We start from the raw sequence: 18,261 nt of genomic DNA on the forward strand, positions 1-18,261 counted from the left end.
CACATTCCCAGCAGGAAGAGGGTGTGCGGGGCTGCGCCACTTCCCCGGAGGCCTCCCCCGTGGCTTTGCTCAGTTCACACGCAGGGGCAGAGCTTCCATAGATTAATGGAAGCGCCTCACAGCTCGGGGAGCTGAGAGAGGAAGCAAAGGGCTCATCCAGCTCTGCTGGGACCCAGGAGGATCCAGCATCGGGTCCGGCAGGCCGATGCTCCAAACAAAACCGGGGTCTGTTAGCAGGGGGCGGGAGCACGGAGCTGAAGACTGCAGGCACCAGCAGCACCTGCTGCAGACCTTGCACCGGCCACCTTTCCTCCTGGCGCCCGGTGGTGGCGGATCAGGCCCGGGGATCCAGGCGTGAAGGGCGGGCCCAGGGCTTGACCCCCGGGAGTGACTGAGAGGCCAGAGCTGCGGCTGGTGCCACAGCCCACCCAGAAGCCCAAGTCATTTTGTTGAGGTTTAAGACTCTGTGTCCCAGGCCAACTCAGTGGCCCTTACCCTGTTCAATGCAGCCACCCAGGGCCCGTGGGAGCCCAGCCCCGGGGCCAGCCGACCCACCTCTCCGGAGTGTGGGATGCCTCTACCATCCAATCCTGGGCTTGCCCACCTCTCGGGAGCCCTGCCAGGGGCTACCCTCCCCAGGGCACTTGCCGTCACAGGCCCTCGGAGCCGCCTTGGGAGGCGAGGGACAGCCAGAGGCCTCGGCTCAGCCGTCGCCCGGCAGTGCAGGGGTCATTGGGCCACCAGCTGTGGGCACCAGGGCGTGTCAGGGTAGAGGAGGCAATGCAGGGAGCGGAACCTACGGAGAGACCGGAAATGGACAAGCGTCACCCCACTCCGACCCTTACCCCGGGGCTCCGAGCGTTCGGAGCGGGGTTTCTCCCCCTCGGCACCGTTCCCATTCGGGATGCGAACTCTTCGCTGTGGGGCTGTCCCGTCCGCTGTAGGATGTTTAGCGGCATCCCCTGGACTCTGCCCACTGGAGGTCCTGAGCATCTCCCTAAGTCGCAGCATTCCAGCGTGTCTCCAGACGTCGCCACGTGTCCGCAGGGGCCAACGACCCCCAGCTAGGAACCCCTGGCTTAGCGTCACCTCCGAGGCCAGAGAAGCCAGAGGCCTCCTCCGCGGACCTAGGACCTTCTAACCCTGCATATCCCAGTCGGCTCCAGCCCCATTAGGCAGAAATTCGAGGACACTAGAACCTTCGGGCTTAGAGAATGTGACAGCAATTATTAAACCTCCCAGCAGTGTAGCCACAGTCTGCACACCTCCGCTAATGGGGAGCTGGCCCCATTAGAGGGAACCCCTTGTCCCCCAGCCCTAGGGATAGTCATGTCTCACGCCCCCCACCAGGCAGCTGTGCAGAACCTCAGGGCCAGGAGGCCTGGTCCCCCCACGGGTTACAGACTTCAGATAAATCCAAAGACCCAAGGCCTTGCGGGGAGAGGAACTGGCACCACCCTCCTCTCTTGTCCCACATCCGTGTCCCACTGTCTTCCTCTGCCTCCTGCAGCAGGTCTCCCTCCCGCCGCCGTGTGTCCCAGGCTGAGCTCTGAGCTGCTCCACAGCCGAGCAGCCCCCATCAATCTGGGGCCAGTGTAGGGGCAGAACCGGAAGGTGCCCTGGTGACATCTTAGCCCCCATTCGGATCGTCTACCCACAGAGAAGAGCCACTGAAGGGAATGAAGGAGACAAAGAGCTGACAAAGATCAGTAACTCCCCATCGGTGCCTGCAGGTCCCCCGCGGGGGCAGGTCCTTGCTCAGAGAAGACATTCCCATATTCCAGGGGACCGGGGCTGGGAGAGCCTCCAGACCCACCGCACCCAGGAGGTTTAATAATTGCTGTCAAATTCTCTAATGGGGAGATTATGGCCCAGAGAAGGCAAGACACTTGCCCAAGATCACACAGCAAGCCAGTGGTGGAGCAGGGACGAGCATCATGCCCGTCACTCCCCGCTCTGTGCTGTCAGCCCAAGGGCCTCTCTCACGCCCCTCCCTCTGGCTCGCCCACCTGTGGGTGCCTGGGCTCAGCCCCCATCCCCCCCGTTGGACAGTGTCAGCCCCAGACCCACCTGGAGGGGTCCTCCTCGGGGGAGAATGGGCCCTGCAGCCTAATGACGTTGAGCTTTCCCTCGAAGACGCCGTAGCTGAGGGTGACCTGGGCAGGGAGAAGCGGGGAAGAGGGGCGAGGGTTGAGGGGTGTTCCACTGGGGACCCCACAAGAGGGCAGAACTGGGGGGGAAGCAGGAAGGCACACAAGGCATTTGGAGGGCACAGAGAGGAGCCTGCCTCTGCGCCTGAAACCCCGTTAGCGGAGGGTGTGTCCCTGAAGAGCCCCCACTCCGTCCTGCCGGCCCCCCACCCCCCCGCCCCCCGGCCAAGCATTCTAAGTGTGAAGCCCACCTTCAGGCCCAAATCCCATCGCAGCCCCAACAGTAAGCTTACTAGGAGGCTGCAATGATTCCCGCATCTACAGGTTGGGAAACTGAGGCCCAAGAGGGAAGGCACCTTCCCAGTGTGCTGTGTGCCCGGTGGAGGTTCCGGGCTCACTGTGGGGCCCCAGCAGACCTCCCTCCACACCCCAGAGCCTCAGGGTCTCCGCAAGCAGCAGGGACTTGGGACAACGACCCCAGTCCAAGGCTGTCAAGGCCAGTGGCCATCGACTGTGTGCGTAGGGGCCACCCAACCAGGGCTCCAATCCCTCTCTGCCACGCACTAACATGGCCATGGTTAGTTCCACTCTCTGGGCCTCAGTCTCTCCATCTGTGGAATGGAAGTGTGAGCGCCACCGCATGTGCATGTTGTGAGGAAGCAGGGAGTGAAAGAAGATAAGGCCCCAGCGTGGTGCCCGGCACAGCGAGTGCTCTGGAAACCCCCTTAGGGTGCCCTGGTTACCCCATTAGGGTGCCCTGGTTCTGGTTGCCCCAAATCTGGCCCCCTATCCTGGCTTCAGGCCCCGAAGTCCTAATGGGACCAACCCCATGCCCAGTTCCAGGCCGAGGACCTACACTAACTCTGGGCGCTGACAACAGACGAGTCACATGACCCAAGCGGGCCACCTGACCAGAGGGCACAGCCTCAGGATCTGGAGGAAGGAGGCACTCCCCGCCTCCGGGTCAGAGAAACCTGGGGCTGCCGACGGGCCAGCACAGGGGCGAGTCTGCCTGAGCACCAGCCGGTGTCGGGGAGGCAGATGAACAAGGGGACAGACTCATAGAGCCAGGCCCAGCCAGGCCCAGCCAGTCAAGCCAAGCCCTCTGCTTCCCAGGTGCGCGGGCCCATAACGGTCCCGCTGTTGATCCAGTCCCCGTTGCTTTGCTATCACTTGTGCCGAAAGGGCTGGGCCTCGCGCTGTTGGGCGGAAGATCCCAGGGCCCCCCGCTGGGACCGCCAACAGGGCTGGGACCTCTGAGCTGGAGAGGAGCACCCTCCAGGCAGAGCCAGTGGGACCTCAGGAGTCACGACCCCTCCCCGAGCCTGACTTCATACTCAGCGCCCTCACCGAAGACCGGTCCTTCCCAGTAATGTCTGGGTTCAAAGGAAACACAGCGAGCAGCGGACAGGTAAGCTCTGGCGAAGGAAGGGACTCTACAAAGGGCACAGCTGGAAGGGCAGGCCGGTCCCCTCGTCCCTCCGAGGGGAGGACGGCAGATTGGAGAAAGGAGAGGGGGACGGGGGGCAGCGGGTTGGAGCAAGGCTGTCTGAACCCGAAGACAAGCTTCGCCTCATCTGTGCGTGTCCTTCCTGCCGGCACGTGGGGACCAGTTCAGGGACCAGTCACATCACAACCCTCGAGGTCTGACGGCGGAGAGCCACTGGGTGCCCTTATGGGGTCCCCTGCCACCCGGGCCTCAGTTTCCCTGTCAATAGGGAAGAACCCCAAACAGGAGCACCTTCCCCACAGCCGCGAGCCCTGAGCGCTCACCTGCTCCGGGAGCTGGGCGGCCCGCAGCAGCTGCAGCGTCTCCAGGTGGGAGTGGAAGAGGGGGCTGGGCTGCAGGCGGGCCCCCAGCTTGCACTCGACGATGTAGCCCACGGTGCAGTCGTCGGGGAGCCGGATGAGCGCAGACGTGTCCACGAAGCGGGGGCCGCTGAGGGGCAGAGCCGTGCTGTGGCCGCTGGCCTGGACCCTCAGCACCCGGAGCCCTCCCTGCCGCCCACAAGGCTCTCCTGGGGCCAACTGTCCCTTAAGACCTTCCTGCTGCCAAGGCCAAGTGCACACACACACACCAAGCGCCACCTGCTCTCAGCAACCCCCTCCCTCCCCACCCACCTGGGGGTCTCCGCTTACCTGGCCCAGGGGGCCATCTTCAGAGCCAGTTTCCGGTTGATGCAGAAGCCAGCACCCCCAGTGGCAAACCAGAACTGGACCAGCCTCTAGGGGGAGAGGAGGGGAGTGAGCGGGGGGGGAGGGGGGGGGGGGGGCGGGGGCAACAGCCAGGCCACCCCTCACCACCACCTAGCATGGCTCCAAAGCTTTTTAATTCACACTTCACTGGAGTCTCACTACAGCCTCACATTATTATGCCCTTTTTATAAATAAGAAAACTGAGGCCCTTGCCGAAACCGGTTTGGCTCAGTGGATAGAGCGTCGGCCTGCGAACTGAAAAGTCCCAGGTTCGATTCTGGTCAAGGGAATGTACCTTGGTTGTAGGCACATCCCCAGGGGGCGTTGAGCAAGAGGCAGCTGATCGATGTTTTTCTCTCATCGATGTTTCTAGATTTCTATCCCTCTCTCTTCCTCTCTATAAAAACTCAATAAAATTATTTTTTTTTTAAAGATTGACTGAAAGCAATAAAAAAGAAAATAGAAAACTGAGGCCCAACGTCACATAGCTAGCTAATCAGGGTCTAACCCAGTGGTTGGCAAACTCATTAGTCCACAGAGCCAAATATCAACAGCACAACGATTGAAATGTCTTTTGAGAGCCAAAGTTTTTAAACTTAAACTTCTTCTAATGCCACTTCTTCAAAATAGACTCGCCCAGGCCGTGGTATTTTGTGGAAGAGCCACACTCAAGGGGCCAAAGAGCCGCATGTGGCTCGCGAGCCACAGTTTGCCGACCACGGGTCTAACCAATTAGACCAGTTCATTGGTTGGCTTCCAGTTAAAAAGGGCAGGTGTGCTAGCTGTGTGCCCTGCACACCTTCCCCGCTTCCCCAGATAAATGTCTCCACCTTGCCCCTGTGGTTTGAGAGGGGCTGCCAAACACAGCACCTGCTCCCCCAGGCCACAGGGGTGGGCAGCAAAGACCACAGGGCCACACTTCTTAACCAGGTGATTGGCTCAGCAACAGGCACATCATTTAAGACCCAACCAATCAGAATCCTTCCCTGAGCTCTCTATGCAACTGTGAGGAAGACATGTTTTCACCAGGCCTGCAAACTATAATCCCAATGCCACCTACAGGGACACATACACTGACGGCTCTTGCCACTCCTGTCTCCGGGGACCAAGAACACTTTTCCACAAAAGGAGAGACTGAGACCTCTCACTGAGTGAAGAGAACCAGCAGGCCTGTGAGCCGCTGAGGCCAGAAACCCCTTGACATCTCAACCTCAGGAACCAACCACATCCCTTTGGGATTTAAACCACTTTCCGCCCCTGCCCAGCTCCTCTGCAAGGCCCTGTGAATTCACCCTGGAATTTCTCGAAGGCTTTTGAGAAACACCGGGCCCTCTGAGCTGTACCATCCCTTGGTCAAGCAAATTCCCCAAGGTTACCTCCTCCCACGGACACAGCTGTTGCCTCATGGATGCATGTTGCATTGGGTTGCATCTCCCATGATGCAGCAGTGAGAAGAGGCCTCCGCAGGGAGTTGGGGAGCCCGATACTGGGTTTCCTGCTTCCCCCACTTTAAGAAGGTCACTGCCCCCTCTGGGCCTGATTTGTCACCTGTGAGCGCGACGCTGGCTCTAAATTCTAAAATCCGATGGTCCCCGGGCCCAGAGCATCCTTCTGAAAACCTCTCTGAGCTGACTCTGGAGACGCTGCCCTCCCAGAGGGAGGTCAGGGCTCAACAGGACAGGATGAATGGCTTCTTAAGGACCGAACACACAGGAGGTGCCCGATAAGTGCTTGTTTAATGCATTGATGATAATTACAGTAGTAGCAGCAGTGACAATGCAACCACCGCACCCTGAGCACCGGCTGTGCCGAGGACTGTGCCGCAGATGAAGTGTCCAAGATGCACAGAAGTGAGGACACTTGCCCGAGGTCCCAGAGCTGGGACTAAGCCCAAAGCCAGAGATCTTGCCCTTTTTTCTGACCCACACGGGCTGTCCCAGGCTCTGAACAGGCTAGGAAATGTGCCAAGGAGGGCATTCGTGCACGTTGTTGGGGACCGGGCCTGGGTGTGCCCAGCAGGGTGCTGAACCCGCTCAGAGATGAAGGCTGAGTGGGGTACCGATGGCTAACACTTACTAGTGTCTATTACATATCAGATCCCATTCCGAGCACTCACTTGGATAGATGCCACTTCATTCTCTCTCTCTCTCTCTCTCAACCACCCTATGAGGAAGAGACTATTACCACCCATTTCACAGATGAGAAAACTGAGGCACAGAGGGGTAAGGCGACTTCCATCAAAGGTCATGAAGCCCAGAGGTGGCAGGGCTGGTGTGTGAACCCAGGGAGTCTGGCTCCAGAGCAGAGCTCTCCCCCTCTGAGGGCAGGGTGAGGTGGTGTGGGAGCCTGGGGGACCTCAACTCACCTGAAATCGACTCACACACACACACACACCCCGGGGCCCCGGAGGGTTTAATTAGGACTCAGAGGCTGATTAGCTGCTGATAATTAAGGTTTGTGTGTCTCGCTCTCCTGGTTTCCCTAATGAGGCAGATGGTGACCGCGGGCGGGAGGAGGCAGCCCCGTGCGGGCCCAGCGCCTGCCGCAGACGCTGCCTCCGGAGAAGCAGCCACTTGCCTTTTCCTGGGGCCGAGGGAGCCCTGAGGCCCGGGCCCCCCATACTGAACCCCCGGGTGGCATCCTGGGGGCAGGTGGGAACGCATGCAACATACCTAAGGTGACCAGACATCCCGCTTTTGGCGGGACAGTCCCGATTTTTAACAATTTGTCCCGTGTCCCGCAGCATTTTAAAAAAAGTCCCGATTTAAAATAAAAAAATAAAAAAAAAAGGGGGGGGACTTTTTTATTTATTTATTTATTTTTAATATATTTTATTGATTTTGTACAGAGAGGAAGGGAGAGAGATAGAGAGTCAGAAACATTGATGAGAGAGTCATCGATCAGCTGCCTCTTGCACACCCCCTACTGGGGATATGCCCGCAGCCAAGGCACATGCGCTTGACCGGAATCGAACCCGGGACCTTTCAGTCCCCAAGCCGACGCTCTATCCATTGAGCCAAACCGGTCCCGGCAAAAAAAGGGGACTTTTTTAAAACGCCTCGGGACACAGGACAAATTGTTCAAAATCCGGACGTCTGATCACCTTAAACATACCTGACCTAAGAAATCCTCTGCTCGTCTGAAAGTCAAACGTAACCGGCATCTGGTTTGGTTTATTTGGCTCCTAAAACTGGCGACCTTAGTCCAAGTCCACCCAGGCCTGGAGCGGAAGCTGGCGCTGGGGCCCTGCTCTGTCGGGGTCAACTCTCCAGGGCAGGCTGGTGAAGTCTGAAGGGAGGGGGTCCCCGAAGGGAGGGGAACCTTCCGGGGCTGAGGCCTGGGCGGTGAGCCAGCCGGCCCGGCAGTGTTTGCACGTTAACAACCTGTACAGCCACACGGCGCACCAGGCGGCTAGGAGCCCGGCTCATCCCCGCGCTCGCTGTGTGGCCAGACCAGCCACCGCTCCCCCGTGACCGAGGCCCGACCCTGTGCCAGTCTCTCCGCCTTCCTGGCAGGATCGCAGTCTCCCCATTCCACAGAGGGTCAGAGGTAAAGCCAGCGCGAGACCCAGAAAACCCGCCGCCTGGCCCGCAGCCCTGCCCGCAGCCCAGCCCCGCCCCGAGCCCCACGGCCCAGGTGGCCAGGCCCGAAGGGGCCAGGGAGGGACCCACCGTGCGGTTGTGGGGCTGCGGCTCCGAGGCGTGGATGGGCCGGTTCAGGCTGGGCCGGCCGACGTAGACGTCCAGCGTCTGCGGGAAGGCCTTCAGCAGCTTCAGCAGCGCCCGGGCGTTGACGTAGTTGTCATCATCCACGTGGCAGAACCACCTGAGGGGATGGGAGGGGGACAGTGAGCTTGGAGGGGGCTCCCCAAGGACTGCCAGCCGCTGTGCCCCCATAATCTATAACAATAAAAGCATGATATGCAAATCGACCAAACAACCAGACAGCGGAACAACCGTCCGGATGACCACTGGCGCCCACTGGCGCCAGGCCAGCCAAGGCGGGTGCAATGCGACTGGTCGGGGCCCAGCCATCGCCCCATGATCACCCCATGATCGCCCCAGAGAGGGAGGCCACTGACCAGCAGGCTGCAGCGGGTGGGCGGGGCCTCCCTCTGTGGTAGGGATCCATCACAAAGTCCCGGCTGGTGGGTAGGGCCTACCTCTTTGGATGGTGGATCACGGAGCCCCGCGATTGGTCGCCCCACAGAGGGAGGCCCAGGCTACCCTGCGGTGGAACTGCGGTGGGTGGGCAGGGGCTCCCTCTGTGGGGGGACCAATCAAGGGGCTCCTGGACTGTGAGAGAGCACAGGCCGGGCTGAGGGACACCACCATCTCCCTTCCCCGCTCGTGCACAAATGTTGTGCACCAGGCCTCTAGTCAATCAATAAAGAGTTACGGGTGGGGGTGGCTCTGTGCCAGGCAGCATCTGTGTAGGCTCTCGAAGAACGTGTGCCCATGTAACCAGTGGGCACGAAGACTCAGAAAGGTTAAGACACTTGCCCCAGGTAACACAGCCAGTGAATGGCAGGATTTGAACCTTGACAGTCTGCCCAGAGACCTACCACAGGAGGCCTTCCACGACGAATTTCACCGTTTGGCACCACACCGCATTCAGGAAATGGCCTCAGGCAAAGGTTACGCCTGCCCTCAGAGACCCAGAGGCACCCACCTCAGTCCGCTGGCCAAGAAGGCATCCAGCTCAGCAGCCATCTTGCAGGACAGGGCTGGGTGGCTGTGCTCCGCAGAGCAGTTGGTGACCACTAGGTGGGGCCCTGGAGCAGGGAGGACAAGTGTGAGGCCCCTGCCCGCCTCCTCCCCACAGCTCTGCACACAGGCTCCGTGACAGGGCAGAGCAAGGCCAGTCCACCACTCCCATTTCCACACGGGGAAACTGAGGCCAGGGAGGGCTGACCTGCCCAGGACCCCACAGCTGATGGCTTGTCCAGCACAGCCCCTCCCACACCCACACCCACACCCACACCCACTTCCAGGGAAGAAGCCTGCTCTGCTCTGGGGCAAAGGGGAACCCCCACATGCCAAGAGCAGGCAGCCCTGTCACCCCGAGGCCAGGCAGTTACCCAGTCTCTCCTGGAGGCCTGCATCCTGGCTGTCCGTGAAGACAAACGTCTAGGAAGAAGAGAGAGAAGTCAGGATGGGGTAGTGGGAGGCGCGGAGGGTGCCTGCAGCCCGACAGCCCACCCGTCCAGGTAGACGCACACACAGACCTCTCTGCTCCGTCAGGGAGGGGCACGCCCTCGCCCTGTCACACTCTCCCTTAGGACAGCCTGACTTTCCTAGCTGCACCCCCACACAACACACACACACACACACACACACACACACACACACACACTCAAATGTGGGGACTAAAAAACAGCCACTTTTCCTCCCACCTGCTCAGTTCTAGCTGGGCACACAATCAAACTCCCAGAGAGAGGACCATAGGAGGAAACCACAGTTTTAACACGTGTGCAGGGGGCATCCACACAGGCATAAACACTCCAAACACAGTGGGTATAGAAGACATCTCGGGTGAAGGAGAAAAGGGGGAGGAATTGGATTTCAGAGGTGAGAACGGGCCGTTTGCAGGTCGTTAAGGAGCAGAGCACACCTGGCAGGAAGCAGGAGGGGCCGGCTAACGGTGAAGGTGGAGATTCTTAAGGTGATTGTGCAAAGCTCCCCTCGGAAGGCAGGCAGGAGGGGCGCCGGGCAAAGCCCCTCAGGGTCTGTTCCTTCATAAACAGCTTCACATCCAGGCCCCAAAGAGCAGCCACAGGGCGACGCGGCTTTGGTTCCGCCCACAAGCCTCCTTTTGTAGACACACACCTTCCCTGTGTGCCCCAACCCCTCCGTCTCACTCCCTCGGCCCCCTCACGGACCAGCACCACAGGGACCCTGTCAGTCACACACAAAACACACAGAGTCCCCCCTGGCTCCTTCCCAGCCACACATACACATCCCTAAACATGTCAGGAGACAGGCTGTGTGAACAGACCCCCAAGCTGGGCGACGGCATCACTCAGGGAGCAGCCGTGGCTTTCACAGCCACGAAAAAATCCGTGTGAGCGTGGGGGCCCCTCGCACCTCAGAGACTCTGCATCCCGTCCCCATCAGCTCTCCAGGCAGACAGGCCCGCCCCCCAAAAGGGGCTTTCCCGACTAAACATGAGACAGGCGCTCCGTCTGGCCCCTCACAAATGGCAAAACGGAGCCGAAGTGACGGACCGAGGCTGTGGCAGCTGGCAAGGGGAGCCGGGATTCAAACCCACAGGCCCGGGACCACTCCCTGACTCTCAAGCCCCGGCTACGCGGGAAAGCTCCCAGACCCAGGGCCTCGACCCTGAGCTCAGCGCCCCAGGTCTGTACTTTCTCCTGGTCTCCCCATCATTCTGAGATCAACACCTTGGGGTCCCTATGCCTCCTCTCTTTCTCTCACCTCCCTCCTTCCCCTAATCCAGTCTGTCAGCTAACCTTTAACCTTTATTTTTTTTAATATATTTTATTGATTTTTTTTTTTTTTTTTTTTTACAGAGAGGAAAGGAGAGGGATAGAGAGCTAGAAACATCCATGAGAGAGAAACATCGATCAGCTGCCTCTTGCACACTCCCTACTGGGGAGGTGCCCAAAATCAAGGTACATACCCTTGACCGGAATCGAACCTGGGACCTTTCAGTCCGCCGGCCGACGCTCTATCCACTGAACCAATCCAGTCTGTCAGCTAACCTTCAACCGTTAAATGACCCAAGACGTAACTTCTCCCCACAGCCTCAGCCCAGGCCTCACTGTGGTCCAGCCTGCCCTCCCTGTCCCCTCCTGCCTGCTTTCCCAGTCACCTTTCCCCCGGGCTCCCTGCTCGGTCCTGCCCCCAACCCATGTCAACACAGCCCCCGAGGGAGCCAGCACGTCAGCCAGGCCGGCCCCGCTCCCTGGCGAACCTCTGCCACCAGATAGTGGAACTCTTCTAGTTTGGAGCCCGAGCCAAATGGGCCAGGGAATGTTTGTGGATGGGCGAGTAAGCGGGAATTAATGGAGGGGGCGGGAGAGGGGGGGGTCCCACAGCAGGGCCTGGGGGCTGGGCAGGGGCATGGGAATCCTGAGGGTGGCACAGGGCAGCGGGCAGTGTCCTTTAAGCAAGCGCTGCATTCGATTTGTTTAAAGAGGAGACCCTGACAAAGACTAAAATCTCACAGGAAAACAAAGGGACCGGCAGCCTGCTGGGGGGAGGGGAGGGGAGAGAAGGGGAGGGGCGGCTGGAGGGCCATCTGCTCCAGAGGAGGGAAGTGAGGGGCCCGCGCCTACCCACCCCTCCCCCCCAGCCCCGCCCCAGCCCTGGAGGGAACTGTGGGGAAGAGAAAGGCTCCTCTTGGGTCACAAAACACGCCTCCCCCAGCCCACCCCTCCTGCCTGGGACAAAGGCCGCACACGAGCCCCGGCCCCAGCCACAAAGGCCCACCTGCCACCCGCCGCCCTTAACCAGCTGGGGTGGGCGCCCAGCCTGGCGTTAACCAGCTCAGGCAGCTCCCGATGGCAGAGCTGGGAGAGGTGCCGAGGCCTTCCTGTCCTGCGCAGATGGGGAAACTGAGGGCTGAGAGCGGGAGGGCCTGGGCCAAGGTCACAGAGAGAGGAGCCAGAGGCTGCAGACGCAGCGCTGGAGTGGGTCTGACCCCCCTCCTCCTTCCTCTTTTCACCTCCGCCCGCCCTGGAAGACACGATTCGGGACTCCGCCCCTGCACTGGTGGGGGGGGGGGGGTGACTGAGGGGGGAGTTCACTGAGTGAATTCACCTCCCGCCCCTGCCTCACTGGCTCCTTTTCCCGGCCTGTGAAATGGGAATATCCACAGCGTCAGCCGGGGACACTCTCCTCTCGCCCCTTCCGTTCCTCTGGCCGGTGCAGTCGCTCAGACAGCGCACGAACAGGAGAAAATCACATTGCAATGCCTGCACACAGGGAATTCACATAGGCACGAAAATTCCCGAAATAGGGAGGCTTCTGGACCAGAGGGATTCACAGGTGGATGAGGAAGAGCAGACGTGGGCTAGATTCTGGCAGGGCCTCCAGGAATAACGGACACGACGGGGAGCGTAGGGGAAGGGGCATCTGGGGAAGAGATCTTCGCCTGCGTCCCCCCTGCCCCCTGCCCCCTGCCCCCTGCCCGTCCCACTCACTCCCGCCGAGCGGCTGTGCTGCGGCTCCTGCCTGGACCAGCTTTTCTCTCCCGTCTCTTTAGGCACCAAAGGCACGGGTCTGAGCCTCTTCCTGGGTACAGTTCAGCTCCAAAGCCTCTGCGTGCCAGGGGGCACATTGTGGGGGCAGTAGAAGTTGCCACCGACCCCGTCATGGCTGCCACGTGGGGCTGTCGGGAGGGTTAGGCTGAGGGATGCTCTGACTCGCGGCCCTTAGATGCTGACCGGGTTCTCCCCTGGCTGCCGGGGTGGCATCTGGGGTTGAATTGGGGACACAGAGGGGTTGGCTGCGTGCCTCCCCTCTCCCGGCTGGAGGCCCAGGACCCTTTCCCATAGCCAGTGACCAGGCAGCTGGATCCCGGCCAAGAGGTGGGGGTGGCCCCATGGGCTCTGTCCCCTCAGGCCTTCGGGGTGACACACCGGCAAGTACGCACTTCCTCCCTGGGCCTCAGTTTCCTTGTCCGGGGAAGGGCACCAGCACGGTGATCCAGACAAGACAGGAAGGGGCCTCAGACCACGTGGGGCCACGCTCCCGGCACACACAGACACAGCGCCACAAACAGGAAGGTCTGCGGGGAGGGCCGGGCGCAGGGACTTCCGCCAAGAGAACTAGGAGCTCCCCCAGGCGAGGCGCTGGGTGTGTGTGTGTGGGGAGGGGAGGGGAGGGGAGGGGAGGGGAGGGGAGGGGGGGGGGAGGGGAGGGGAGGGGAGGGGAGGGGAGGGGGGGAGGGGAGGGGAGGGGAGGGGAGGGGAGGGGAGGGGAGGGGAGGGGGGGAGGGGAGGGGGGGGAGGGGAGGGGAGGGGAGGGGAGGGGAGGGGGGGAGGGGAGGGGAGGGGAGGGGAGGGGAGGGGAGGGGAGGCGCAGGGCGGGGCCTGGGCTGCTGGGGCCGGTGGGGAAGTGTTAATCCAAGATGCTAGGACATCAGGGCCGGAACTTGGGGGCCGGTAACCCTCTCCCCAGGGGCCTGGCCTCTTCCAGGCACCACCTGCCCCCATCCTTGGTCCCCAGGAGTCCCCAAGCCCCTCTGAAGGCTCAGTCACTTCCTTCCCTGAGCCTCCGCCAAAGTGGTGACAGCATGTGCGTGTCTGTGTGTGCGTGCTTGTGTGTGCGTGTGTGTGCGTGTGTGTGCGTGTGTGTGTGTGTGTGTAAATATGCCCCCACCTCCCCCAGAGATGGTTCCCAACACCCCAACCCACTGAGGAGGGCGATGGTTGAGGGAAAGGGAAGAGCCAGAAGGGACTCGGCTTGTAGAGCTGCCTCTGGGGGAAACAGAAGCCACAAGCCTGTCACCCACATGCGCCTTGTCTGCATGTCTAGCACCGACCCTGGCTCCACACATGTATGTGCAAATGTACGTGTGCATGCACACACACACAATCCCCCCTGGGCACCAGAGCTGTGGGTGCTTCCCCCTCCACCCTCTCCAGACAGGCCCACTTAGATGGTCCCCTCCTCAGGGCTCACCCCAGTTCTCCCAGCACCAGAGCCTGCACGGGGGCAGCCTGGCCAGGCTCATGTCAGCCAGGACCCCTTCGAGGCCTCTGCCCCCGCTGCCCAACACCCACCCCTGCCCCCAGTGCCAGGCTGGGCCAGGCTGGGCACGAGGGAATAGAGGATCCCCTGGAGGGACCCCAGAGCCTGGGGCATGAGCCCAGGGGGGCCCCTAAAAGAGACGGAGCAGTGGGCCCGAGGGCTGGTGCACCCCAGGGCCAGGCAGGGCACAGCCAGGACGGCAGGAGCCCCCGGGTCCTGGGAAGAAGGGGGCGTGGGCAGGTGGGTGAGCCGCTTCTCCTCAGGGCTGCCAGGGACCCCAGCCCACAGAAAAGCCTTCATGAGCCCCGCAGGCCAGGGGCCGCTCCTGCGGCCCAGTCCCCGGCGCGTCACCTGTTCCCGGGTCCTGGAGACCCACGTGTCCAGCAGCAGGTCCAGGCGGGAGCGGTGGAAGGCGCGGGTCGTCTTGACTGCGATGAAGACGTCCTGCAGCCGCAGCTCCGGGGGCGGCGGGGGCGGCGGGCTTGGCGGGCTCGGCCCGGGGGCCTCCTGCTCGCCCTTCGGGGACCGGCTCAGGCGGCAGCGGAGGGAGAGGAGCCCCATGCACAGGAGGGTGAGGAGGGCTCCCGCCAGGCCCCGGAGGAGCCGGCACTGCATTGGCCCTGGGACCCCAGACAGCTCGGGCCCCCGAATCCCAGCTGGACGGGGCGGGGCGGCTGGTCAGGCAGGGGCTCCGGCACAGCCAGAAGTCTGGCAGGCATCGGGGGCGGCCAGGAGGGGAGAGCAGCCCCTCTGTCTCTGCTCCGCCAGCCCTCCACCTGCTCTGGCCACCCTCCCCACCGCAGCCGCCCGCCGCTCAGGGCTCCGGCCCCGCCCCTCCTTCCAGCGCAGCCCAAGGGGCGGGGCGGCCCCTGGGAGCCCCAGAGGTGGCTGCAGAAGAGGCAGCTGAAGGGACAGCCCCGTTCCTGCCAGCTGCTGCCATGCGGGTGGGGGCAACCACAACCCGTCCGTCCGTCCGTGCCAGGGGGAAGGGAGGGGCCCTCCAGCCTTCCCGCTCCCCAGAGACTGCCAGCTGAGCTCATTCAACACCCATTGTTTCATGGTGCCCTGCTCTCCGGCCTCCCAGCTTCTGCCCAGGGTTCCTCCCCCTGTATGCTCTCCCCGACCCCCCTGCGTCCTCACCATGTTCCCTCCACCAGGCTGAATTCCGTTGGGATTTCAGGCTCCGCTCAAGGGCTCCCTCCTCCAGGAAGCCTTCTCTGATGCCCCTCCCAACGTCCAGGGCTCCCTCGGTGGTTGGCTCAGCCCCTTTGGTCTTCACAACAGCACTGGGACTGCTAGGCCCAGTTTAGAACTGAACACATAAGGCCCAGAAGGCTCCAAAGTGGCCCGGGTGGTGTGGCTCAGCGGTTGAGCATCGCCTTGTGGACCAGGAGGTCATGGTTTGATCCTTGGTCAGGCCATATGCCCAGGAAGCAGGCTCAACGCCCAGTGTGGGGCATGCAGGAGGCAGCCAATCAATGATTCTCTCATCATGGCTGCTTCTATCTCTCCCTCTTCCTTCTTCTCTGAAATTAATGAAAATACTTTTTTTTAAAAAATTGTTTTCCGTTACACTCTCTCCAGTCCTAATGTAGGGCTGGGTCATAGCAGGCCCAGCTCAGCCAGCTCAGTTCACAGCCACGTGGTACTTCCTTATATGTAATCAATAATATTTATTTGTCCTAGACACTGTAGATTCAGCGAATAAAAGAAATCTCTGCCCTGATAGTCTCCTGAGGAGGACAGGCAATAGATCAGTAAAACATACAGGCGTGGGGAGGTGGATGAGCAGTGGAGAGAATATAGTAGGAAAGGGGCCTGGGAAGTAGCTGGAGAGAAGGGATTGGGATTTACTTATCATTTGTTTTTGTTTTTAATATGTTTTATTGAATTTTAGAAAGGAAGGGAGAGGAAGAGAAACATTGATGTGAGAAACACTGATTGACTGCCTCCTACATGCACCGAAACTGGGGACCGAACCCACAACCTGAGCATGGGCCCGTCTGGAAACTGAACCAGCAGCCTGACCTTTGGGTGCATAGGGAGGGCACTCAGCCAACGAAGCCACATCAGCCAGGGCAGGATCGCAATTTATTTATTTATTTTTTAAATATTTTTATTGATTTTTTACAGAGAGGAAGGGAGAGAGCGAGTGAGCTAGAAACGTCGATGAGAGAGAAACATCGACCAGCTGCCTCCTGCACACCCCCTACCGGGGATGTGCCCGCAACCAACGCACATGCCCCTGACCGGAATTGAACCCGGGACCTTTCAGTCCGCAGACCGACGCTCCACCACTGAGCCAAACTGGTTTCGGCAGGATCGCAATTCAATAAAGTGGTCTTGGAAGGCCTCCGGGCGAAGATGACATTTATGAAGACGACATTTACGGAAGGACCTGAAGGAAGTGCAAGGGAGTGAGGCAGGGACCCTCCCCCAACTCCCACCCACTGCAAAAGCAAAAGTCTGGCAGGCTTCAAGGAGGGGAGAGAGCTGGGACCAGGAATTGAACCGTGACCTCCTGGTTCACAGGTTGACACTCAACCACTGAGCCACGCTGGCAGAGCTGGAGCTAACCCTCTGGAATCACCCCATGCCAGGCCCTTCACAGCTCATCTTCTCAGACCAGCGTCACCAGGCTTCCTGCCACACGGACCAGGGTTCGAATCCTGGCTGTGTAACTCTGGGCAAGTTACCCGACCTCTCTGAACTTGACTTTCATCATTTATATAAAGTAAGGACAATGTAAGACGTGGTAAAAATGAAAAGATTAGTGGACTCCTTCATCCCTGGAAGGCCACCCACCTAACATCGGACCCGGGTCCCACTTCTTCACCCAGACTCACGGGTCCTTAGACCGAGGACGAGGCACACAGCAGGGAGGGGAGAGGTTCGTTCACCCGGATGAGAATGACCCAGTTTCCTCCCCCAGGGAGCCCACCGCCACCCACAGCGGCCCGCCATCCTGCCACCCGGCAGGGCATGGCACGGCCCAGGAGAAGCCCCAGGGGCTGAGAATCAAGCCGGCTGCATGGAGATGGTGTCTGAGCCAGACCTCAGAGGACACGGAATCAGGCAGCCCCCACCCTGAACGTCCCAGCGCCACTTCCTCCGCTTCCCTGTGGCCAAACACAACCCGTTTTCTGCCTCTGAGCCTCTGTTCTTGAGGTTTTCTCCACCTAGTAACCCACTGGCCCCAAATCTCCCAGGGCCCAGCCCAAGTTCATTACTGTTACCGAGGACACAGTCACAGGAGGACCTTAGGACAGCACATAGGCACACAAGTCCAACAAAGGCTTCTTGAAGAAAGGGACCTCAGCCGAAACGGGTTTGGCTCAGTGGATAGAGCAGGGGTCCTCAAACTTTTTAAAGTGGGGGCCAGATCACGGTCCCTCAGAGAGCTGGAGGGCTGGACTATATGAACTACTAATTCCTACTGTAACACCTCGGCTGCGCTCACTGCCCAAAAAACCTGGCGGGCTGGATCAGACTCCTCTGCGGGCCGCATGTGGCCCGCGGGCCGTAGTTTGAAGACCCCTGGGATAGAGCGTCGGTCTATGGACTGAAAGGTTCCAGGTTCGATTCCGGTCAAGGGCATGTACCTTGGTTGCGGGCACATCCCCGGTAGGGGGTGTGCAAGAGGCAGCTGGTCGATGTTTCTCTCATCGACGTTTCTAGCTCTCTAGCTCTCTCCCTTTCTCTCTGTTAAAAATCAGTAAAATATATTTTTTTTTTAAAAAGGGACTTCAAACTCAAGTGGCACCTCCTCCAGCAGGCCCGCCTAGGTTTCTCCCGGTGGAGGTAACTGACAGCTCCCTGGAGGAGTCTCAGGGACCAGACTGCATACCGAAGGCTTGCTCCTGGTCCCCTGGACTCTGCAGGCAGGCCCTCAACCCCAACGCCACGCCCTGCTGGCTTCAGGGTCCCCACCCGAGGGGACTCTCCTTTGATGAGGGGACACAAGCAGGGCGAGCTGTGGGCTAACTGTGGGGGTGGCCCATCCGTGGGGCCCTGCTCCGGTCACTCGGGGGCCGGGGGCAGGTAAGGTGATGCCAGCACAGATGGCGGGCGGTTGGGCAGCTCTGGGATGAGTCAGGAGTGAAATCTGACCCTCCCCAAGGGCGAGAGGGAACCTGAAAGGTGGGATCAAGCTGAGCTGGAGGTGGGGACAAGCGCCCCCAGCCCTCACCCCCACC

General features: G+C 60.5%; 1 protein-coding gene across 1 annotated transcript; it reads right to left on the reverse strand.

Moving 5' to 3' along the window:
- Positions 1-511: 511 nt before the first annotated feature.
- On the reverse strand, positions 512-14,864 carry MFNG (MFNG O-fucosylpeptide 3-beta-N-acetylglucosaminyltransferase). Its single transcript, XM_084876955.1, is given in 9 exon segments — positions 512-740; positions 742-796; positions 2,071-2,156; positions 3,924-4,089; positions 4,290-4,375; positions 8,018-8,171; positions 9,018-9,120; positions 9,427-9,475; positions 14,417-14,864. Coding segments are annotated over 9 exon segments (1,053 nt in total). The 5' UTR covers positions 14,681-14,864; the 3' UTR covers positions 512-650.
- Positions 14,865-18,261: the final 3,397 nt, after the last annotated feature.

This window comes from Pipistrellus hanaki (genome assembly GCF_964339955.1).
Source record: "Pipistrellus hanaki genome assembly, chromosome: 3".
In the NCBI taxonomy this organism is placed as follows: Eukaryota; Metazoa; Chordata; class Mammalia; order Chiroptera; family Vespertilionidae; genus Pipistrellus; species Pipistrellus hanaki.